Raw genomic sequence first — 26,144 nt, forward strand, 5'->3', positions numbered from 1 at the left:
TTTAAGGTGGCTGACCAGGAAGTCATTGTTTGACCTCTGGCTGCCAAGGCAACATTCAGCACTGCACGACCACTTTACGGGGGTGCTGATGGAATACAAAGGAAGCCCCCTCCATCTAAGTGATGCTGTTCCTATTGACAACAAGTTCTAAGGAGTTAAACAGCCACAATTGTTGTTGGCAGAGATCATGGCCGTCACAGAAGAGTGTCAGCTGTTCACGGTCTCTCCTCAGATCACTCAATAACAGAAGCGTAGAGGACAGACAGCACTGGCAATCTGCGAGTGCCATGATGGACATGTGATCGGATAATATTCTGTCCCATTAATAGGTTCAGGACACATGCAGATTGATTAAAGCGTCCTGGAGGGACTGTGGGGAACACAACCACCAGTGAAACACCCGCTCAACCATCGTAAATATACAGGGGCCAGCAACCATATAGGGAAGAGATTAGTGGATACAACACTGCTAGCAGACCCCATGACTCAACTGGCAGAAGGTACGACTATAAAAATATTCCTGGCAGCATAGGACTTGGGAAGGAAAGGAATGTTCCACATCACTCTGCTGCCTGCCACAGTCTTCAATGCCCAGGGCTTTGCTTACATTATTACTGGGAGCACCGTGGTTAACACGCTTATTAGGCAATCATATTTAGTCTACAGACAACAAATAACTGCATTTATATTGTTATATCGTATCTGGATTTTTGTAATAATTGCAAGACATTTTCCCTACAAAGAGAACAACTTGGGCCACATCTTGACGGCCGTTCTACTGAGATTTACTGTTTTCTTCCATAATCTACATTACATAAGTTCATAAAAATAACATCACAGGGCCTTGCAAACTGAGGAAGCGTGTAATGGAAGATATATCGGAGAACAATAGTTTTGCAGCAGGGTTTCTGACTTAAGGTTCCTTGTACAACACTAAACTTGTAGAAACAGTTTCGGTATGGACCATGAAAAAGACAAAGAACATGCAGCTTCATGTGGAGTTATAGTTCATTTCCTGCACATGGAATCATCGCAGAGTGTTCACATATCTGAGAAATTCATTTTGTTGGAAATAATTAATTTTAATTAAAAGTTCCGGTGTCAACATAAGCATATGCTACAAAGTCTCCAAGTTTATTGCCCTCCGTGTCATAATGAAGCATCTTGAAGCAAATATCACAGAAGAAGCAAGGATCGTCTGGAGCAAGGCTGTCTTGGTTTGTTACCCACCTGAAATACAGAAAAAAAGAAGGGATTTCTTTTCTTATTATGGAAGGTCTAACTTCGAATTCAGCAGAAATACAAGGAAGCAAAGATGCGGTGGAGTTTACCGGCTGCTGTGGAGCAGGGTCCCAAGGTTGCTTGTGCCAGAAGCTTGTTGCAGCAGGGGTTGGACAACGAGGTGTTTAGCGGTGCGGGGATCTGCCGACATTTTGTGAAAACCCAGAGCCCTGCGATTTCCATACTCTTCTACCGAGTTAGAAAGTATGGAAGGTGCAGGGCTCCGAGCGGTCACAGAATGTCAGCAGATCCCCTGCACCGCCAAACACCTCGTCGTACCAGCCTGGGGCCCGCAGCCATGGCCCAACTCCTGTTGCCGCCAAACACCCCGCATCTCCTTTCTTAGCCAGCAGCGACCCTGCCACCTGAGACCCTGCTCCACCATCGCTGCCTCCCAGGTAAGCTACTGCAAAAGCAGATTATAACACACAATTTTATTAAAAAAAAAACAAAAAAAAACACACATTTTTTCCCTATTTTCCTCCTCAAAATTTGGGGTGTGTCTGCAAAATACGATAATACAACCACTTCTCATTCCCCACGCTTGGATAAAAAGCCCTATACTCACCTCATTACCGGTGCCATTTCTGCGGTGTTGGCACTCACAGCTCCGGGGCCCTCGTGCGGCTGTATGACACATGGTGCCTGGCACCCAATCCGCGCTGTCGTCACTGTCGCCTTCAGTCGAACTGAACATGAAGAGGAATCTTGGGATGCAGCTAATCCAAGACTTCCTCTTTATGTTCAATTTGTCCAAAGGTGGGGACAATGACGCCAGCGCTGATTGGGTGCCAAGCACCACGTGTCATACAGCCGCACAAGTGCCCTGGGACCTGTGATTGCCCACACCGCAGGAACGGTGCCAGCATGGGAGGAAAGTATGGTCTTTTTTTTTTTATTTCATCGGGACCAAGCGAGGAGAATGAGAAGGGGTTGTCCTAGTAATGGAGAACCTCTAAGTCCAAGTGGGTATCATCAGATAGTTTTCACTGGGGATGTACACTTCTGAGTGTATCTGCATTTTGCAGCCGCTATAGATGTAAATTCTGACACTGCACAATTTATAAATTAGGCTTTAGTGAAGCCATGTAGGCTATGGTCAAATCCTATCTCGACAGGTTCTGATTAGATCACCTGGTTAGCCCTACATATAAACCAGGGTAGCTGGTCACCTTAGTCAGTCAACTCATGGAAGCTGACCAGCTGAAGAGAGACCGGCCAGAATCCCTCTCGGAGAATAATCTGCACAGACCGTGTGCAGAGAACTACAAGTATCAGTGGTTGCTACGGGCGATAACGGTTTTGTTTGACTGAGTTGGGCCTAGCTCAGCTGTTTAGCCAGTGTGAGCTCTTTTTAGTTAGTGCCTGGACAAGGCTAGGGATTTATGTTTAAGAGCCTGTTTTGGTGTTGTGCAACCTGTGGAAAGCAATAAAAACTGCACGTTTGGACCTGTGTGAACGCTACCTAAGGGGTAATGCTGAATCCCTACAAGGTGTAAATTCAACATAATGCAGACAAATACCAATACTTCATTAAAACACAAGTACATTCTCAAGCAATCCACATTTATAGAAAATACTTACTTAGCAATATACACTTTACACACATTGCACTTTCTGCTCCAAAACCAATGTTTTCTCACATTCAGTGGATAGAGCCTCCTATCTAAACAGTCCTCGTGGTGTATTAGCCTATTAATGGGAAACAGAAAAAGCAAAATGCTAAATTGTTTAAGGAGAACATTTTCTAAATAGTGCCATCTAAAACGTTGCATAGCGTTAGTCTAAACATGGCAACTTTCTGTGACTACTCATATGATCTGGTCTGATCTCTGCAGTTTGCTCTTCCCAGTGGATGATACATATCTTGTGCAACAAATTCTCCCCTACTGTACGCTGGTGCTTGGTGCCTTAATAAAGTGCAAATCCACAGCAAACTGCAGTTGCCCGATATCTGACATGTCACTTAATAATGAAATTTTGAGATTTTTTTGGCTGTGAATTTGCCTTTGAATTTGGGTTCAGTAATTTTTGGGTTTAGATTATCGGAGTAAATTCTTCTAATAAATCAGTAAACTTTAGACTAACATTTTCCATCATTCACATATAGCAATTTACATTTAACTGAAAAATTAGGTGCAAATTTCACAATCTGCGGCATATGTTTTGTTTTCACAGCATGCCTATTACCGTATATACTCGTGTATAAGCCAAGTTTTTCAGCACATGCTTGGTGCTGATAACGCTCCCCTCGGATTATACACGAGTCATTGTCCAGAAAGCCAGTGGGGAAGAGGGAGATGCGGAGCAGCGGCAGGAGCCGGCGGCTGTGGCTAAAGCCTGTGCCGCTGCTAAATAGCGCGCACAGTTACAACTGCACCTGCCGGCTTCCAGAAGTAATCATACTCACTCTCCTCCGCGCCGTCGCTGCATTTCCATTGGTCCCAGCAGCTCCTCCTTTTCTGAGCGATCACGTGGCACTGCTCATTAATGAACATGCACGCGTCTTCACTCCCATAGGTGTGGAGAGCATATTCATTACCTTATTGACCGGTGCCACGTCATCGCTCAGCAGGAAGAGCTGCTGGAAGCCGGCACCAGCGAGATGCATCAAGGGCACACTGGAGGAGGGTGAGTAGGATGTTTTTATAGCATGCATGCATACCAGAATGTGAGGAAGTTGGAGACATGCATACAACGATGGGACCAGGTGAGCCATGCATACAAGGGACGGGGAAGCCCATGTATACAACAATGGGACGGGGGGGGGGGGAAGCCATGCATACCAGGACAGCGACGGGTTAAGCCACGCATACCAGGACAGCGACGGGTGGAGCCACGCATACCAGGACAGGACGTGGAGCCACGCATGGCAGGACAGCGACGGGGGAAGCCATGCATACCAGGACAGCGATGGGGGAGGGGGGGGAGCCACGCATAGCAGGACAGGGAAGAGGGGACAATGCATACCCGGCTTATACAATAAGCTTACCCAGATTTCCGTGGCAAAATTAGGTGCCTCGGCTTATACTCGAGTATATACGGTATATATTTGTTATAAATTTCAGTTGTGGATTTCACACTTTCAAAAGCCGATTTTGTAGTAGGTTCACTCTAAACTCAGCTGTACTATATAAACAATTCATCAGCTTATTGACGTACCTTATATCTGTGAAAATTACAATGTGCTCACAATCTCCTTGATGGCAGTACATGTAGGGGAAACCAATTTTTATATTCAGATCATTAAAAGTAAAGTCTTCCATATTGGTTGACTGAAACTTGCCACAGCCTCTATCACGGGATTCAGACCATTCAATTGTGGTTCTGAAAGAACATTCAAATACAAAACAGTGCATTAATATCAAATCACTGACATAACTAGTTGCCTATGAAATCATAGCATTAAGCGTTAATAAGAAAAGTGGTATACACTGAGACCACAAAATTAATGTATATATAACAATATCAATTTATTGAAATCACAAGAACATAATCACACATACTGTATATGAAAATACAACAAATACACAGGTATCAGAGTACATAAGTATAGAGATCGGGTAGAAAGCAGCATGTACATTACTAACTTGATCTGAAAGCTTAAATATCATTAAAAAAGTGCATAGTGCTTATACAGTCAAACAATATCAGCGTTTCGCGTCAGCTTCCTCAGGGGGCCATGATGGCATAAGGTGGAGCATTTTTTGCCCTCTTCCACAATCTTACCCCTGATATTGTTTGACTGTATAAGCAATATGAACTTTTTTATGGATATTTAAGCTTTCAGATCCAGCTAGTAATGTACAGTGCCTACAAGTAGTATTCAACCCCCTGCAGATTTAGCAGGTTTACACATTCGGAATTAACTTGGCATTGTGACATTTGGACTGTAGATCAGCCTGGAAGTGTGAAATGCACTGCAGCAAAAAAGAATGTTATTTCTTTGTTTAATTTTTTTTAAAATTGTGAAAAGTTTATTCAGAGGGTCATTTATTATTCAACCCCTCAAACCACCAGAATTCTGTTTGGTTCCCCTAAAGTATTAAGAAGTATTTCAGGCACAAAGAACAATGAGCTTCACATGTTTGGATTAATTATCTCTTTTTCCAGCCTTTTCTGACTATTTAAGACCCTCCCCAAACTTGTGAACAGCACTCATACATGGTCAACATGGGAAAGACAAAGGAGCATTCCAAGGCCATCAGAGACAAGATTGTGGAGGGTCACAAGGCTGGCAAGGGGTACAAAACCCTTTCCAAGGAGTTGGGCCTACCTGTCTCCACTGTTGGGAGCATCATCCGGAAGTGGAAGGCTTATGGAACTACTGTTAGCCTTCCACGGCCTGGACAGCCTTTGAAAGTTTCCTCCCGTGCCGAGGCCAGGCTTGTCCGAAGAGTCAAGGCTAACCCAAGGACAACAAGGAAGGAGCTCCGGGAAGATCTCATGGCAGTGGGGATATTGGTTTCAGTCAATACCATAAGTAACGTACTCCACCGCAATGGTCTCCGTTCCAGACGAGCCCGTAAGGTACCTTTACTTTCAAAGCGTCATGTCAAGGCTCGTCTACAGTTTGCTCATGATCACTTGGAGGACTCTGAGACAGACTGGTTCAAGGTTCTCTGGTCTGATGAGACCAAGATCGAGATCTTTGGTGCCAATCACACACGTGACGTTTGGAGACTGGATGGCACTGCATACGACCCCCAAAATACCATCCCTACAGTCAAGCATGGTGGTGGCAGCATCATGCTGTGGGGCTGTTTCTCAGCCAAGGGACCTGGCCATCTGGTCCGCATCCATGGGAAGATGGATAGCACGGCCTACCTGGAGATTTTGGCCAAGAACCTCCGCTCCTCCATCAAGGATCTTAAGATGGGTCGTCATTTCATCTTCCAACAAGACAACGACCCAAAGCACACAGCCAAGAAAACCAAGGCCTGGTTCAAGAGGGAAAAAATCAAGGTGTTGGAGTGGCCTAGTTAGTCTCCTGACCTTAACCCAATTGAAAACTTGTGGAAGGAGCTCAAGATTAAAGTCCACATGAGACACCCAAAGAACCTAGATAACTTGGAGAAGATCTGCATGGAGGAGTGGGCCAAGATAACTCCAGAGACCTGTGCTGGCCTGATCAGGTCTTATAAAAGACGATTATTAGCTGTAATTGCAAACAAGGGTTATTCCACAAAATATTAAACCTAGGGGTTGAATAATAATTGACCCACACTTTTATGTTTAAAATTTATTAAAATTTAACTGAGCAACATAACTTTTTGGTTTGTAAGATTTATGCATCTGTTAATAAATCCTGCTCTTGTGTGAAGTTTGAAGGCTCTAACTTATTTGCATCTTATCAAACCTGCTAAATCTGCAGGGGGTTGAGTACTACTTGTAGGCACTGTACGTGCTGCCATCTACGTGATCGCTATACTTATATGCACTCTGATACCTGTTTTTTTTTTTGTTGTACTTTCATATAAGTGTGATTATGTTCTTGTGATTTTAATAAATTGATAATATATATTATATATATATACATACACACACACACACACATACCGTATATACACACTAATTTTCTCTGAACATTTACTCTGCAGTCTCAATGTGTACACTAGTATATATTGGGGTATCCTCTTTTGGCCTTACACTGGATCAGCCCAATATGGTATTGGGTCCAGCTATAGGCTATTAGGTACTATGTTTTCAGCTCTGATGATATGTTTTCTGTTAATAAGAAAAGTAACAGCTCATTATAAACCAGAATGATGGATACTGAATAGTAAGAGTTTACTCTGCTAAATGTAATAATGTAAAAGACCAGAAACAGAATTATTATAAAATTCTTAAAAACAATTTATTTTTTTTTAAACTTAAATGCATGGAATTGTAGATAAAAAATATTTTTGAAATTGGGTTTCATTAAAAATACAGCACCTTTCGTCTTCTATAGTGTCCGTGTCGTACACTACTACTGGTGGCTGTAGAATGATTTAAAGGGAATCGGTCAGTAAGATCAACCCTCCTAAGCAGTCTACTTGGGCATGAAGGTCACAAGAAGCTGAATAAAATGATATATTCGATCTCATGTTTTATTAAAGAGAAATATATGCTTTTTTATATGTAAATGAGATGTTGAGGACTATGGGTCGGACCCAGATCTGCATGACACTCCGCCTCCAGAGCTTATTATAAATGAGAGCAGTTGTTACCAGTATGAGACATGTAATGACTGACACTTTGCTCTTTGACCTCACTGCAGAGCTGTGCGTTATTATGAGCTAGCTCAGTACAGCAGAAATAACATAGTATACAGTCATATGTTAAAGTTTGGGCACCCCTATTAATGTTAACCTTTTTTCTTTATAACAATTTTGGTTTTTGCAACAGCTATTTCAGTTTCATATATCTAATAACTGACTCAGTTATATTTCTGGATTCAAATGAGGTTTATTGTACTAACAGAAAATGTGCAATCTGCATTTAAACAAAATTTGCCCGGTGCAAAAGTATGGGCACCTCAACATAAAACATAATATTTTGTAGATCCTCCTTTTGCAAAAATAACAGCCTCTAGTAGCTTTCTGTAGCTATTAATGAGTTCTTGGATGAAGGTATTTGTGACCATTCCTGTTTTTAAAACAATTCCAGTTCAGTTAAGTTTGATGGTCGCCGAGCATAGACAGCCCGCTTCAAATCATCCCACAGATGTTCAATGATATTCAGGTCTGGGGACTGGGATGGCCATTCCAGAACATTGTAATTGTTCCTCTGCATGAATGCCTGAGTAGATTTGGAGCGGTGTTTTGGATCATTGTCTTGCTGAAATATCCATCCCCTGCGTAACTTCAACTTCGTCACTGATTCTTGCACATTATTGTCAAGAATCTGCTGATACTGAGTTGAATCCATGCGACCCTCAACTTTAACAAGATTCCCGGTGCCGGCATTGGCCACACAGCCCCAAAGCATGATTGAACCTCCACCAAATTTTACTGTGGGTAGCAAGTGTTTTTCTTGGAATGCTGTGTTTTTTAGCCTCCATGCATAACGCCTTTTTGTATGACCAAACAACTCAATTTTTGTTTCATCAGTCCACAGGACCTTCTTCCAAAATGTAACTGGCTTGTCCAAATGTGCTTTTGCATACCTCAGGTGACTGTTTGTGGCGTGCTTGCAGAAAGGGCTTCTTTCGCATCACTCTCCCATACAGCTTCTCCTTGTGCAAAGTGCGCTGTATTGTTGACCGATGCACAGTGACACCATCTGCAGCAAGATGATGCTGCAGGTCTTTGGAGGTGGTCTGTGGATTGTCCTTGACTGTTCTCACCATTCTTCTTCTCTGCCTTTCTGATATTTTGCTTGGCCTGCCACTTCTGGGCTTAACAAGAACTGTACCTGTGTTCTTCCATTTCCTTACTATGTCCTCACAGTGGAAACTGACAGGTTAAATCTCTGAGACAACTTTTTGTATCCTTCCCCTGAAAAGCTATATTGAATAATCTTTGTTTTCAGATCATTTGAGAGTTGTTTTGAGGAGCCCATGATGCCACTCTTCATAGGAGAATCAAATAGGAGAACTACTTGCAAGTGGCCACCTTAAATACCTTTTCTCATGATTTGATACACCTGGCTATGAAGTTCAAAGCTCAATGAGGTTACAAAACCAATTTAGTGCTTCAGGAAGTCAGTAAAAAGTAGTTAGGAGTGTTCAAATCAAGAAAATGATAAGGGTGCCCATACTTTTGCACCGGTCAAATTTTTTTTAAATGCAGATTGCACATTTTCTGTTAGTACAATAAACCTCATTTGAATTCAGAAATATAACTGAGTCCATCAGTTATTAGATATATGAAACTGAAATAGCTGTTGCAAAAAACAAAATTGTTATAAAGAAAAAAGGTTAACATTAATAGGGGTGCCCAAACTTTAACATATGACTGTAGCAGAACTGAACTTTGTCTCATTACAGTGTTAGCTCTGCTGTGTTCTGATCTCACTGCAGAGCTGACTGCAGTGGGCCTCACACTGGTAATGCCTTTCTTTCATTCATAGAATCGTAGAGTTGGAAGGGACCTCCTGGGCCATCTGGTCCAACCCCCTGCTCAAAGCAGGATTTGCTAAATCATCCCAGTCAGATGTCTGTCCAGGCTCTGTTTGAAGACATCCATTGAAGGAGAACTCACCACTTCTCGTGGCAGCTTGTTCCACTCATTGATCACTCTAACTGTCAAAAAGTTTTTTCTAATATCTAATCTGTGTCTCCTCCCATTCAGTTTCATCCCATTGCTTCTAGTCTTTCCTTGTGCAAATGAGAATAAAGTTGATCCTTCTACAATGTGACAGCCCTTTAGATATTTGTAGACAGCTATTAAGTCTCCTCTCAGTCTTCTCTTCTCATAATCATCTCTGGAGGCAGATTCTCCTGAAAATCAGTGTCCAGCCCATAGCCCTGAACAGCTGGTTTACATGCAACAAAAATGTATATTTCTCTGGAATAAAACATTGGATCACAGATATCATAGTATTATTCTTTTTGACCTTTCTCTGGCCTGCATGACCATATAGACAGCTTAGGCCTCTTTCACACTTCAGTTTTTTACAATCGGTCACAATCCGCCAGGTTTTGAAAAAAACGGATCGGCAATTTTCTTTTGAGGATCCGTTTTTTTCCCCATTGACTTCCATTATTGGCGGATTGTGACGGATTGCCGTCCGTTGCATCCGTTTTTTTTGCGGATCCGCCAAAAGTTGCTGTCCGTCACCATCCTCAAAGTTTTCAAAACGGAGCTTGCAACGTCTCTCTCTCTCCTTTTCCAGGCTGCGATTCCTTTAAAAATTCTTCATTTGTCGGATCCGTCAAAAAAACGGACGGGTGGCATCCGTTGTCATCAGTACTAAAATGTATCCGCCATCCGTCCTTTTGGCGGATTTTGACTGATGCAAAAAACTGAAGTGTGAAAGAGGCCTTAGGAGAGGGTTGACCCTGCTGAAAGATCCACTTTACCTGAATATCTTTCATCGAGCTGGTTCTGACAATCTGACTGTAACTTCTTTACCTGCACCCCCCCCTCCCCAAATTCTGCTCACCAAACCTAATTTATGGCCAAAAACTTCATCAAAATTGGGTATCATGGAGAACTGTGTACAGTTTTGGGCACCGGTGCTCAGGGAAGGATATAATAGAACTAGAGTGAGTATAAAGGAGGGCAACAAAATTAATAAAGGGGATGGGGGAACTACAATACCCATAGAGATTAGCAAAATTAGGATTATTTAGTCTAGAAAAAAGATGACCAAGGGGCGATCTAATGACATGTATAAATATATAAGGGGACAGACAATATAAATATCTCTCCGAGGATCTGTTTATACCAAGGAAGGTGACGGTCACAAGGGGGCATTCTCTGTGTCTGTAGGAGAGAACTTTTTCCACCAACATAGAAAAGGATTCTTTACTGTTAGGGCAGTGAGAAACTGGAGTTCCTTGCCTGAGGAGGTGGTGATAGCAAACTCAATCGAAGGGTTCAAAAGAGGCCTGGATGTCTTCCTGGAACGTAACAATATTGTATCTTAGGGTACCGTTACACATAGCGAGGCACCAGCGATCCCGACAATGATACGACCTGGTAGGGATCTCTGGTACGTCTCTACATGGTCGCTAGCAAGCTGTCAAACAGGCAGATCTACTTAACGATGCGGCGATCCGTATGACGACCTCGACGGTTGTTGGGACCTTGTTACACAGCAGCTATTCTGATGACTCAGACTTCGATAGCATAAGTTCTGAGTCGCCAACGAGGTCGCTCGTCGTTGTTATGGCGTCAAACACAGCCATGCATGCTGGCCAGCGGGACACCAACGATCAAAAAATGGCCCAGGACATTCAAGCACGATCAGCGATATCGCAGCGGGGGGCCGGTCACCTCTATGTGTCACACATAGCGAGATCGCTGGTGAGGTCGCTGTTGTGTCACAAAATCTGTCATGTTTCAGCGATCTCGCTATGTGTAACGGGGCCTTTACAGTTATTAGGTTCTTTAGAAGGATGTAGATCTGGGGATTTATTCTGACGAAATATAGGCTGAACTGGAAGGACAAATGTCTTTTTTCGGCCTTGCTAACTATCTTACTATGTTAAGATCTGTGCCATTATCTTACTTTATTCTGAATAAAATAGAAAAACAAACAATGCAATAAATCCCTGTATATTAAACTGCAAAAAAAAAAAAAGCATCAGTATCAGTAGAGATAACACCTACTGCCTTCTCCTCAGTGTGGTTTGGCTGCTCCTGGTTCTGTACAATAAGTAGAAGACCCTTTACAAGCAGTAGTGTCTTCCTTTTAGGAGCTTAACCCTTCAGAAACAGTAATGTTCTCCTGTAGATTAAACATTTACATGCGTCTATGTTCTTCTCCTTTAGATAGGCTGCTGGATAGAGGATTTTACTACATGGTTGATATGTAATAATCTACCGTATATACTCGTGTATAAGCCGACCCCCCTAATTTTGCCACAAAAAACTGGGAAAACTTATTGACTCGCGTATAAGCCTAGGGTGGGAAATGCAGCAGCTACTGGTAAATTTAAAAAATAAACATAGATACCAATAAAAGTAAAATTTATTGAGACATCAGTAGGTTAAATGTTTTCGAATACCCATACTGAATCAGGAGCCCCATATAATGCTCCATACAGTTCATGATGGCCCCATAAGATGCTCCATACAAAATACGCCCCATATAATGCTACACAAAGGTTAATAATGGCCCCATAAAATGCTCCATATGCTACTCCATAAAATGCTCTGTATATTATGCCCCCATAAGATGCTCCATAGATTATGCCCCCATAAGATGCTCCTTAGAATATGCCCCCATAAGATGCTCCATAGATTATGCCCCTATAAAATGCTCCATAAGATGCTCCAAAAATTTTGCCTCATATGAAGCTGCTGCTGCAAATGAAAAAAAAAATAAAATGACATTCTTACCTCTCGTCGCTGGAGGTCCGGTGCCGGTGTCCTGAGCAGGTGGGGACAGGTGCCGGTGTCACCGCTGGCTCAGGGCCCCCGCACCTGCGATATTCACCTGTCCCCGGTCCATCAATACGCCCGCTGTCTTCCGGGTCCTCTGTCAGTGCCGTTCCGGCAGCAGAGGGCACGGCGCGCACTAACTACGTCATTGCGCCCTCTGCTGCCTGAACGTCACGGACAGAGCGGCGCGCATCGATGGACCGGGGACAGGTGAATATTGCATATACTAACCACTTCCTGGCGCGGTCTCTGCAGCCCCTGCGTCTCCGGCAGCTCTTCCTTCCTTCAGCGGTCACGTGGTACCGCTCATTAAAGTCATGAATATGTGCATATTCATGACTTTAATGAGCGGTACCACGTGACCGCTGAAGGAAGGCTGGGAGAAGCAGGGGGCTGTAGAGACGCGCCGGGGGGTGTATGTATGATCTTTGACACCCTTGCTCCCCCTCCCCCGCCGACCCCCAGTATAAGACTCATGTATAAGCTGAGAGGGGGACTTTCAGGTAAAAAAAATGGGCTGAAAATCTCGGCTTATACGCAAGTATATACGGTATATGAAGGAAAGTTGAGATTCTTTGTTGTAGGTAAGGAAAAAAGTCACTCATTGGGATGCATTAGTCAAACAAACTTATCACATTTCCATTTTAGATTAAATAATTTGAAAATGCAGAAAATTAATGACTCCACTTTAAATCCTGTACATGTTCGCACAAATTAACATTCAGATACTATATAGAATAGATTTTGAACTCACTATGCTAAAGTGAAAATTAAATCTGCATCCATGTACTACTACTTTGAGAAGTCTTCTGATTTGCTAATTATAAATTCTGGAGAAAAGCCTTATAAATTGATATAGTGTAGTGTCACTTGATGAGTTTGCCCAGGATAGATATTTCAGCTTTTATTTTAAAGAGGAGCTATCAGTTATGAAGAATTAATTCTCACATCTTCATTGATAATATGTTTGTAATATCTTTTTTCTAAACCCATCTCTTTTGGAGAAAGATACAAACATTCCAAGTACTATCTGGATATCTAATGTTAGAGGGAAGCATAACAGCTAATCATTGCCCACCATAAAGAGAACATGTTGCAGCTGCTTAAACAAAGACCAGCATGGAGCCAGTGAACCGCCTGCAGATTTGAACTATGTTAAAGTACAAGAAAGAGTACAACTTTTTTTGCTATTTTAAGACACATACAGATGATTTTAAAGGCCCTCCATACATTTTAGAGAGAGTTCTTGCCTGCTTGCTTAGTTTTCACTAGCCGCTGGCCCGACTCTCCCATACACTCACTCTGTCGAGCTGTAAACCTCTTAATAACAGACCACCATAGCGATTTTATTGTCTTGCATAAATTGAACAAAATAAAAATAAAAGTGAACTATATACAAAGACTAAGGAAGTCGAGTAATCTGACGAGAAATTGTGATATTATGACCATATATCTCTGAAGTCTACTGTAAAGCTTTGACTTGTGCCTGAAAATGACCACCGATCCGCTACACGTTTGAGTGATGAGCGGTCTAACAGCCATTTCAGACAGTACTCAATGGTCCTGCAGTTTTCCACAATAGCAGCTCAGTTTTGTTTATTGCCTCCTGTAGACTGATCAGTGATGTGTAACTGCTGTGCCGCTGATACACATGACAGAAGATAATCCTCTGTAATATATATCAGCTGCCAGGCCTAGATTGGCAATATGGGAGCAGCTAGTCCCTCCCTGCTCTCCTAGTTGCTCATAAAACACAGACCCAAAATCCGGGCCCACTAAAATAGAAAACCTTCTCGGCACAATATGCGTTGGAACCTGCTTTTCAAAGTTTCACATCACCGAGGCTAGGCACCTCGGTGACGCATATACTCCATCCAGTACCTGTCCAGCTGATTTTTTACACCCCCAAAAATCATTTGAAATGGGCTATACAGTGTTGTGGGAGACTTAGCCCCTATAATAACCATACTAGCACCATATCAGTTACTGGTACAGTTCCTGAAAAATATAACTTATTTCATATGCAAATGAGGAGTCTTTGGTGTACCCTTACGAAGTCCAAGATTTTGATGCACCATTAAGCCTCATTTGCATATTGGGACTACTATCCTCCAAAGTGCATCGAGCACCGTCAGAAGAAAGGAAGGTGAACATACCCAGCCACTGCAGCTATAGGGGACCGCACACAAGGAAACAGCAATGAAACTGTGCCCTCTCAAGAAAGGGAGCATTGTCAATCAAAAACAGACGAAGGGCCTCGATATGCAAAATGGGGATGGACACAAGTTATTTTTTCAGGCCCTGTACTAGTAACAGGCATAGTGCTAGTATCGTTATCGTAGCTTCCTACAACAATGTTTAGCCTATTTAAAATGCATTTTGGGGGTGACGGACTCACTTTAAAAATGGATTAAGATGAAAAAAATGAATAATTATAACACCACATTATAATAAACAAAACAAATCGATAAAGAGCATACAGTCAAATACTTTTTTGCTGGTAGACATAGAAATATAATGGTGGCACTGCTAACATATTCACATATTTCTGTATATCCAAGTAGAAATGAGGTCGCACGCAACGAGCTGGTGAAGATTGCTTGATTTATTGGCGCATGTTACATGTCGGGCCGGGGGAGTGACATCAGGAGTGCAGAGGGAGCTGACAACGATCATTTTGCGCTATCCAAGCGCTTCGACGGATCATCATTCATGACCCGTCGAAGCGCTTGGATAGCGCGAAATGATCGTTGTCAGCTCCCTCTGCACTCCTGACCCGTCGAAGCGCTTGGATAGCGCAAAATGATAGTTATCAGCTCCCTCTGCACTCCTGATGTCACTCCCCCGGCCCGACGTGTAACATGTGCCAATAAATCAAGCAATATCTTCACCAGCTCGTTGAGTGCGACCTCATTTCTACTTGGATATACAGAGCATTGTGAATTGTCAGGTCTAGCACCCGAAGCTGCCACTTATCAGCGCTCCAAATGCCGCACACCAGCTGAGGATATACGGTAATAGCGGTGCCGTCCGCTTTTTTTCTTTCATTTATGCATATCCACATATTTGTTAACAGAAAGGGTTTATCTCCAAATTTGACCAAAAATCAGGGAAACCATACTCTGATTGTGCTCAGCTTTTTGGAAAAAAAAAAGTGCTGCATACATGGACAAGAGACAAAAGATTGTAGTCAGTGGCACTCACCACTGCACAGCAACTTTATTAAGGCAACGTGAGGGGTGTAGACCAAGAGGAAGAGCGGCAGCTGTTTCACATGAAACACGCACCATACCTCCAGGCAACAATATAAATACGAAAAGTAGGCATTAATCCTTCCAGTAATTGGTTTTCCAGGAGTCCATCATGACAGCACCATCAGGAGGTTGTATCTTTGATAGGGACAGGAATACACAAGAGGTTAAAAGGCCCATCTCTCCATACCTCACCTGTGATTTTCCAAGTACCACACCAGGATGGATAGAACTCTATTTTAAGGAGTTTCTTTCTACATACTTAACCTTCACATAGCAGATGTAAAATTTAATGGAGGGAATGTAATGGGTGCTTTCATGATGGACTCCTGGAAAACCAATTACCGGTAGGACTAATGCCTACTTTCCAGGATGTCCTCCTGACAGCACCATCAGGAGAATACCAGATGGTACATTCAGAGTGGGACTACTACTTGGAAGACTTTTCTTTTGAAGGCCGTCTTTTGGCCTGATAAAATGCCCAGTTTATAATGTCTGCAAAAGGTGTTAAGATTTGTTTATGTTGCAGCACTGCAGATTTGGTCCACCGGAGGTCTCTGCTCATTCTGCCCATGATGTGGTTATTGCCCTAGTAGAATGGGCTCTGATGTCAGGAGATTTTCCCTCTGCCAAATAGGCCAGGCTGATCACTGACCTAATCAAACTCTTTGAACGTCTTCTTCCCTTTATTCTTTCCTGCAAACTGAACTAATAGATTGGAATCCCTCTGCCATTTTTTGAGGTCTCCATGTATTGGAAGACTGTTCTAACGTGTAGAAAACGAAATGTGAATTCTCGACTATCTTTATAGTTTGGCAGAAGGAAGGCAAGACAGTTTCTTAGATCATATGGAATGTTGTTATTACCGTCGGTAAAAAGGCGGGCTCTAATCTTAAGATAATGCAGTCTTCTAAGATCGTTAGGTATGGTTCCTTGAAGGAAAGAGCCTGTATTTCCCCGACCTGTCTTGCTGTAGTTATGGTGACCAGGAAGGCAGTCTTTAAGGAGAGAGATTTTATGTCCGGGTCTTCTAGAGGCTCATATGGTGGTTAATGTAAGCCGTTTAACATTAGATTCAGATCCCATGGAGGGACATAAAGTCTAATATATTAGGAACATCAGGGGCTGGAGATATCTCTCATTGCTTCATGGTACTGTGCACAAAACTTCTTCCAGATCATGTATATTGCCGACGGTACTAACTTTCTACTTCTTCTCTGGATAGTGGATATGGCGGGATCTGAAAGCACTCTTGATCTCAAGATCTGCCTCTGAGGATCCAGGCAGACAATTGCAGAAACTTCGCAGTGTGATGGGATATTGGCTCCTGAAAAAGATGATTGTGCCTTTCTGGAAGAAAGATGGAGTCTTCTAAAGCTATTGGATTGTCTTACTGACTCAGGGAAAAAAAAAAATCTGAGTTTTTGCATTTTCTCTTGTGGCAAACAAATCTAGCTGCAGGATGCCCCAGCCATGGGGTATCTGTTTTCAGCTGAGATAATATGCCATCAAATTCTGTGATCCCTTCAGGTGTATCACTGTCACTGATAGGACTGTCTCTTCTGCCCAGCAAAAAAATCTTTACGGCTAACGCCTGAAGATGGTGAGGTCTTGGGCCACCTTGATGCTGGAGGAAGGCTACTGTCGTGACATTGTCGGACAGAATGCTGATGTGTTGACCCTTAAAATTTAGCAAACATCTTCTTAACACCTCCCAGAACGCTTGTAGCTCCCTGAGGTTCGAAGATACGAGATAACCTGGCTTTGGGCAGGTCAATGTAGGTACTGACCTTGTACCTGGGTCCCCCATCCGCTGTTGCATGCATCCATGGTGTTGGTTACAAACGGGGATAGACTGCACATATTTACCTTTCTGCAAGTTGTTCATAGAGGTCCACTAGACTAATGATCATTTTGTTGTTACAAACAATTTTATCTTCTTGTCCACTCCTTCCACCCATCTGTTCTAAGATGCCAGAATTTGCTTCAAATCAGCCCATGTGGCGTGGCGAGGTTTGGTTTAAATGAAGGATATTATCATTTTGTTAATGGCAATATTCATTAAGAGTGGCTCACTTTCTATCATATGCCAGTTCTTATTAATGATGGCTGTGATCATTTTGCTTATCAGATTATATTGGAATGATAGCACAAATCTTTTTTATTTTTGTTACAATATTGGAAAAATGTATTACGATTTTGTTTAAATGCATTTTTAAACCATTATTAATGATCTCTTCAGGATAATCTCCCTGCATTAATCTAAGTTTTAAACCTTTAGATTGTTGTTAAATGTTGCAAATTTGCAGTTGGAAACAGTACCCACAATAGGGGCCGACTGATATAATTTTTTGCTGAAAAAAGATCTAGTCTATCTAAAAGAAAAAGGAAGCTTTAGAATCTTTGGGACAAAATGATCATCATAACCTCAGTCCGTTCTTACAATAGTATATGAATTAGTGTTTTGTACTTTTTAGATAGAAATTATTTTTGTAAATATTGTTTTACGAATTTGTATTGTTGCCTGGAGGTACGATAAATAGGAAGCGGGATTATTATTATTGATTATATAGAACCATTGATTCCATGGTGCTGAACATGAGAAGGGATTACATACAAATTACAGATATCACTTACAGTAAGCAAACTAACAATCACAGACTGATACAGAAGGGAGACTACCCTGCCTTTCGGGCTTACATTCTACAAGATGGTGGGGAAGGAGACAGTAGGTCGGGGGTTGCAGCAGCTCCGGTGGTGTTGAGGTGGTCACGTGGTCATTGTAGGTTGTAAGCTTTTATGAAGAGATGGGTTTTTAGGTTCCGTCTGAAGGATCCAAATGTGGTGGATAACCAGACATGTTGGGGCACAGAATTTCAGAGGATGGGGGCTATTCGGGAGAAGTTTAGGAGGCGATTGGGTGAGGAGCGGATAAGAATGGGAGGAAAGAAGGAGGTCTTGGGAGGACCGCAGATTACGTGAGGGAAGATATTGAGAGATTAGTTTGGAAATATACGGAGGAAAACCTTATGGATGGCTTTGTAGGTCAGTGTCAGTAGTTTAAACTGGATACGCTGGGAAATTGCCAGGGAAGGGATTTGCAAAGAGGGGAAGCAGGAGTGTAGCGAGGAGAGAGTTTAATTAGTTGGGCAGCAGAGTTAAGGATGGACTGGAGGGGTGCGAGAGTGTTAGAAAGTAGGCCACAGAGGAGGATGTTGCAGTAGTCGAGGCGGGAGATGAATAGGGCATACACAAGCATTTTGGTAGAGTGAAGGTTGAGTAAAGGACGGATTCTGGAAATATTTTTGAGCTGGAGGTGACAGGAGGTGGCGAGAGATTGGATGTGCGGTTTGAAGGACAGGGCAGAGTCAAGGGTTATGCCGAGGCAGCAAATTTCCGGGACAGGGGAAAGTGTGATGTCATTTATTGTGACAGATCAGGTAGGGAAGACATGCGAGATGGAGGAAAGATAATTAGTTCAGATTTGTCCACATTGAGTTTGAGGAAGCGAGAGGAGAAGAAGGAGTATATGGCTGATAGACACTCTGGGATTCTGGACAGCAGAGAGGTGACATCTGGGCCAGGGAGGTAGATCTGAGTGTAATCAGCATATAGATGGTACTGGAAGCCATAGTACTTTATTAATTGTCACAGGCCAAGGGTATAGATTGAGAAGAGAAGGGGTCCTAGGACAGAGCCTTGAGGGACACCAACAGAGAGAGGGCAAGATGAGGAGGTAGTATGGGAGTAGGAAACGCTAGTTGGTAAGGTATGAGGAGATCCAGGATAGGGCAAGGTCTTTTGACACCAAAGGAAAAGAAGATCTGTAGTAGGAGGCAGTGGTCAACTGTGTGTCGAAGGCAGAGGACAGGTCTAGAAGGAGGAGTATACAGCATTGTCTGTTAGCTTTGGCTGTAAGTAAGTCATTGGTAAGTTGAGAGGAAAATTCAGCGTAGATGTGCAACTTAAGGAGTTTGGAAGCAAATGGGAGCAAAGATATGGGGCGATAGCTAGACATAACGCTCGGGTCAAGGGATGGCTTTTTGAGGATAGATGTGATTGTGGCATGTTTGAAAGCAGAAGGGAAGGTACGAGAAGTTAGTGATAGGTTGAAGAGATGGTTTAGGGATGGGATAAGTATGATGGTGAAGTTGGGGAGGAGGTGGGATGGGGTCAAGTGCACAAGTGGTGAGGTGTGGTTTGGAGAGGAGATGAGCAAGCTCTCCTTCAGTGATTTTGGAGAGGGAAGTTATGGGGATAGGGTTTATTTCCTTGTGACGCATGAGCCTAAGGCTGTGTGCCCACGTAGCGATTTTTAAGCGTTTTTGCCGTGATTTTCGGCGCGAAAACGCTGTGAAAACGTTTAAAAATCGTGTACAGGACGCCCCCCATGCATTCCTATGGCATTCCGCACATGCTGTGCTAATGCTGCGCTTTTTTCCGCGGCGGAATCGCATCGCGGAAAAAATCGCAGCATGGTCATTCTTTTGTGCGGAATCGCAAAGAATTGCCGCGATTCCGCACCCATAGGAATGCATGAGAATCGCTTACTTCCCGCATGTGGCTATGCCCACCATGCGGGAAGTTAAGAGTCTCATGTGCGGATGGTACCCACGGTGTGGAGGAGAGGAGACTGTCTTCCAGGCCCTGGGTACCATACCCCTGTAAAAAAAAAGAATAAAAAATGAAAAAAAATCGGGGTATATTTACTTTCCGGTGTCACGCGCTGCATTCCCGGCCTCAGCGTTCCCAGTAATGCCTTGCAGCAAGGTCCTGTGATGACGTGGTCTCGCGAGATCGCTATAGCAACGCGAGACCAACGTTATCACAGGTCTCGCAAGGCATTACTGGGAACGCTGAGGCCCGGGATGGCAGCGCAGGACGCCGGAAGGTAAATATACCCCGATTTTTTAATTGTTTTTAGCATTTTAACATTCTATCTTTTACTATTGATGCCGCATAGGCAGCCTCAATAGTAAAAAGCTGCTCACACTTGTCAAACACTGTGTTTGACGAGTGTGACCAACCTGTCAATCACTTTCCAAGCGATGCTTCAAATCGCTTGGAAAGTGCTTGAATATCGCACGCGAAAATCACGATCATAATCGCGGTGAAATCGCGCGGAAAAAAACGCGCTATTTCTGGGAAGGAGTCCGGTTTTTAGTGTCCGGAATAAAACGCTACGTGGGCACATAGCCTGAAGAAGCGTTTCATGCAAAACAGCTGAGACATGGCTGGACGACAGCCATGACTGGGATGTTAATTTACAGGGCTATAGTCTGTTCAGAAATGACCGAACAAATAAACGAGGGGGAGGTGTGTGTTTATATGTTAAATCATCCTTAAAACCCATACTACGTGATAATATATGAATCTAATGAAAATGTAGAGTCCCTGTGGGTAGAGATAAGGGGAGGGGGAAAAATAATAAATTACTGATAGGGGTTTGTTATAAGTCTCCAAAAATAAAGGAAGCAACAGAGAATATCCTCATAAAGCAAATAGATGAAGCTGCGACTCAAGGAGAAGTCATTATTATGGGGGACTTCAACTACCCTGAAATACATTGGGGAACCGAAACCTGCAGTTCCAGCAAAGGTAATACAGTTAGGTCCATATATATTTGCACAGAGACAACATTTTTCTAATTTTGGTTCTAGACATTACCACAATGAATTTTAAACAAAACAATTCAGATGCAGTTGAATTTCAGACTTTCAGCTTTCATTTGAGGGTATCCACATTAAAATTGGATGAAAGGTTTCGGAGTTTCAGCTCCTTAACATGTGCCACCCTGTTTTTAAAGGGACCAAAAGTAATTGGACAATTGACTCCTAGGCTATTTCATGGACATGAATATCCTCATAAAGCAAATAGATGAAGATGCAACTCAAGAAGAAGTCATTATTATGGGGGACTTCAACTACCCTGAAATACATTGAGGAAAAGAAAGCTGCAGTTCCAGCAAAGGTAGTAGGTTTTTGACAACGATGAGAGACAATTACCTTTCACAACTGATTCAGGACCCAACAAGGAGGGGGCACTGCTAGACCTAATATTAACCAACAGGCCAGACCGCATATCTATAATAATAAATGCCCTAAGCAGCTTCCGGTTGTAACAACTTCCGTCCAGTTGTAACCGGTGACGTCACCGCACACCTCTTTCCATGTTAACCCTCAACACACCACTCCTCCTCAACACACACACTCCTCTCACCTTTCACCATCTCCACTCACTCTTTCACTCCACATACGACCCTTTCTCACACTACGTCTCTCATACTCACGCCGTCATCGCCGCTGATCCACGATCCCCGACATCATCTTCCGCCGGCGCCATCCTGGATCCAAATCTCGCGAGATTTCGCCGACGCCATTTTGGATCCCGACGGCATCCACGCCTGCGACATGTTCCTGCGGCGACGCTATTTTGGATCGGCGAAATCCCGCGATACTCAAGATGGCATCGCCGCAAGAACATGTCGCCGGCGAGGACGACGTCGGGATCCAAAATGGTGTTGGCGAAATCTCGCGAGATTTCGCCGACGCCATTTTGGATCCCGACGTCGTCCACGCCGGCGACATGTTCTTCCGGCGACGCCATCTTGAGTATTGCAGGATTTCACGATACTCAAGATGGCGTCGCCGCAAGAACATGTTGCCGGCGTGGACAACGTCTGGATCCAGGATGGCGCCGGCGGAAGATGATGTCGGGGATCGTGGAGCAGCGGCGATGACGGCGTGAGTATGAGAGACGGAGTGAGAGAAGGGGTCGTATGTGGAGTGAAAGAGTGAGTGGAGATGGTGAAAGGTGAGAGGAGTGTGTGTGTTGAGGGTTAACATGGCAAGAGGTGTGATGCTAACGCATCCTTCCGATGCGATAGCATCGAGCCATAATCTAGTCAAATATAAGGGTTGAGGGTCACTTGGGTAATAGTGATCACAAATTAATAAGTTTTCATGTATCCTTTAATAAGATGTGTAGTAGAGGGGTTACAAGGACACTAAACTTCAGGAAAGCAAATTTCCAATGGATGAGAGATGATCTTGGTGCAATTAACTGGGACGATATCCTGAGACATAAAAATTCACAAAGAAAATGGGAGACATTTATTAGCATCCTGAATAGGACCTGTGCACAACATATACCGTATGGGAATAAACATGCTAGAAATAGGAGGAAACCACTATGGCTAAATAGAGCTGTAAGGGGCGCAATAAGAGATAAAAATAAAGCATTTAGAGAATTAAAGCAAGTAGGTAGTGATGAGGCATTAAATAAATACAGAAAATTAAATAAATTCTGTAAAAAGCAAATCAAGACAGCAAAGATTGAGACAGAGAGACTTATTGCCAGAGAAAGTAAAAAAAAAACAAAAAACAAACAAAAAACACACCAAAATATTATTTAACTACATAAATAGTAATAAACTAAAAAATGATAGTGTTGGCCCCCTTAAAAATAGTCGGGTTGAAATGGTGGATGAGGAAAAAGCCAGTATGCTAAATGACTTTTTTTCAACAGTATTTACACAAGAAAATCCAATGACGGATAACATGATCAGTGATGACAAAAATTCTCCATTAAATGTCACCTGCTTAACCCAGCAGGAAGTACGGCGGCGTCTAAAAATCACCAAAATTGACAAATCCCCGGGCCTGGATGGGATACACCCCCCGAGTACTGCAGGAATTAAGCACAGTCATAGACAGACCATTATTTTTAATCTTTAAAGATTCCATAATAACATGGTCTGTATCACAGGACTGGCGTATAGCAAATGTGGTGCCAATATTCAAAAAGGGGACAAAAACTGAACTTGGAAATTATAGGCCAGTAAGTTTAACCTCATCTGTGGGTAAAATCCTGGAGGGTTTTCTAAGAGATACTATACTGGAGTATCTGAAGAAGAATAACCTCATGACCCAATATCAACATGGGTTTACAAGGGACCGTTCCTGTCAGACTAATCTGATAAGCTTTTATGAAGAGGTAAGTTCCGGACTGGACCAAGGGAATGCAGTGGACGTGGTGTACATGGACTTTTCAAAAGCTTTTGATACGGTGCCACACAAAAGGTTGATACATAAAATGAGAACAATGGGGATAGGGCAAAATATGTGTAAGTGGGTTAAGAGCTGGCTCAGGGATAGGAAACAAAAGGTGGCTATTAATGGAGCACACTCAGACTTGGTCACGGTTAGCAGTGGGGTACCACAGGGGTCAGTATTGGGCCCACTTCTTTTTAGCACATTTATTAATGACCTTGTAGGGGGCATAGAGAGTGGAATTTCAGTATTTGCAGATGACACTAAACTCTGCAGGGTAATCAATACAGAGGAGGACAATTTTATATTACAGGAGGATTTATGTAAACTAGAAGCTTGGGCTGATAAATGGCAAATGAGCTTTAATGGGGATAAATGTAAGGTCATGCACTTGGGTAGAACAAACAAGATGTATAATTATGTGCTTAATTGTAAAACACTGGGCAAACCGGTCACTGAAAAAGACCTGGTGTATGGGTGGACGACAAATTCACAGTTAGTGGCCAGTGTCAGGCAGCTGCTGCAAAGGCAAATAAAATAATGGGATGCATTAAAAGAGGCATAGATGCTCATGAGGAGAACATAATTTTACCTCTATATAAGTCACTAGTGCGACCACACTTAGAATACTGTGTACAGTTCTGGTCTCCGGTGTATAAGAAAGCTATAGCTGAACTGGAGCGGGTGCAGAGAAGAGCGACCAAGGTTATTAGGGAACTAGGGGGTCTGCAATACCAAGACAGGTTATTACACTTGGGGTTATTTAGTTTGGAAAATCGAAGGCTTGGGGGTGATCTTATTACAACGTATAAATATATGCGGGGACAGTACAAAGACCTTTCTAATGATCTTTTTACTCTTAGACCTGTGACGGAGACAAGGGGGCATCCTCTACCTCTGGAGGAAAGAAGGTTTAAGCATACTCACAGACGCGGATTCTTTACTGTACGAGCAGTGAGACTATGGAACTCTCTGCCATATGATGTTGTAATGAGTGATTCCCTACTAAAATTTAAGAAGGGACTGGATTCCTTTCTTGAAAAGTATAATATTACAGGGTATATACACTAGTTTCCTTGATATTGCATTGATCCAGGGAGCTAGTCTGATTGCCGTATGTGGAGTCGGGAAGGAATTTTTCTTCCCCAATGTGACGCTTACTGTTTGCCACATGGGTATTTTTTGCCTTCCTCTGGATCAACATGTTAGGGCAAGTTAGGATAGGACATGGGTTCAACTAGATGGACTTAAAGTCTCCCTTCAACCTTAATAACTATGTTACTCATCTCTCTTCCTCCAGATCTATGCTTCTCAGGTGTTATCCTAATAAAGTTGCTGTTTTAGAGTACAAGTGGCGAGTGCAGCTATCTACAACCTCTTCTCTCTAAACACTTTCGCATATTATAATACTATGTGCAAATATTACACATTTGAATGAAACCTGCCCTATTAGCACAGCCTAAAGATCAAATAGGACAAATACACAAACAGATAAATGTAACACCTGCTTATGGATGGCTATAAGGAGACTAATTTACCTGCTTATATCTCTACATTCTGGATACCTCATATCATTGTAAAATATGCCTTCAAAATAAAAGAAAGACGATTTGAAGAGATCCTGAAATAAAAATGAAAGTGGTTAAAAAAAAAGGAGAAAAAACAAGTTAAATTCAATTTACAGTAGTTAATTATGAAGCTTAAAAGGAATTTGTCACATTTGAAAGCCTGATCTTTACCTCTAAACTCCTTCTGGCTTGACCAAGTTTGGGCTTTAACCCCCTTTACCCCTGGGGGTGGTTTGCACGTTAATGACCGGACCAATTTTTACAATTCTGACCACTGTCCCTTTATGAGGTAATAACTCTGGAACGCTTCCATGGATCCCGGTGATTCTGACATTGTTTTCTCGTGACATACTGTACTTCATGTTAGTGGTAAAATTTCATTCAAATAACTTGCGTTTATTTGTTAAAAAAACAGAAATTTGGCGAAAATTTTGAAAAAATTTCGCAATTTTCCAACTTTGAATTTTTATGCCCTTAAATCACAGAGATACGGCACATAAAAAACTTAATAAGTAACATTTCACATATGTTTACTTTACATCAGCACAATTTTGGAACCAAAATATTTTTTTGTTAGGAAGTTATAAGGGTTAAAAATTGACCAGCGATTTCTCACTTTTGCAGCACCATTTTATTTTTACGGACCACATCACATTTGAAGCCACTTTGAGGGGTCTATATGATAGAAAATAGCCAAAAGTGACACCATTCTAAAAACTGCACCCCTCAAGGTGCTCAAAACCACATTCAAGAAGTTTATTAACCCTTCAGGTGCTTCACAGGAATTTTGTGAATGTTTAAAAAAATGAACATTTAACTTTTTTTCACAAAAAGTTTACTTCAGGTCCAATTTTTTTTATTTTACCAAGGGTAACAGGAGAAATTGGACTGCAAAAGTTATTGTGCAATTTCTCCTGAGTACGCTGATACCTGATATGTGGGGGGAACCACTGTTTC

The 26,144-nt window shown here is 42.5% G+C and overlaps 1 protein-coding gene across 1 annotated transcript in view; it reads right to left on the bottom strand.

Moving 5' to 3' along the window:
- Positions 1–763: 763 nt before the first annotated feature.
- The window catches only part of SNAPC3 (small nuclear RNA activating complex polypeptide 3), a 64,268-nt gene continuing 38,887 nt past the window's right edge, over positions 764–26,144 (bottom strand). Inside the window, exons 6-9 of the mRNA XM_073572155.1 lie at positions 25,158–25,240; positions 4,444–4,608; positions 2,866–2,973; positions 764–1,230 (exon numbers count right to left, since the gene is read on the bottom strand). Of these exons, the coding sequence (XP_073428256.1) occupies positions 1,083–1,230; positions 2,866–2,973; positions 4,444–4,608; positions 25,158–25,240 (504 nt within the window). The 3' untranslated portion in view covers positions 764–1,082. The remainder of the gene's footprint in view (positions 1,231–2,865; positions 2,974–4,443; positions 4,609–25,157; positions 25,241–26,144) is intronic.

Source organism: Dendrobates tinctorius, unplaced genomic scaffold, assembly GCF_039654945.1.
Source record: "Dendrobates tinctorius isolate UK_male_01 unplaced genomic scaffold, ASM3965494v1 ptg000031l, whole genome shotgun sequence".
Taxonomy (NCBI): Eukaryota; Metazoa; Chordata; class Amphibia; order Anura; family Dendrobatidae; genus Dendrobates; species Dendrobates tinctorius.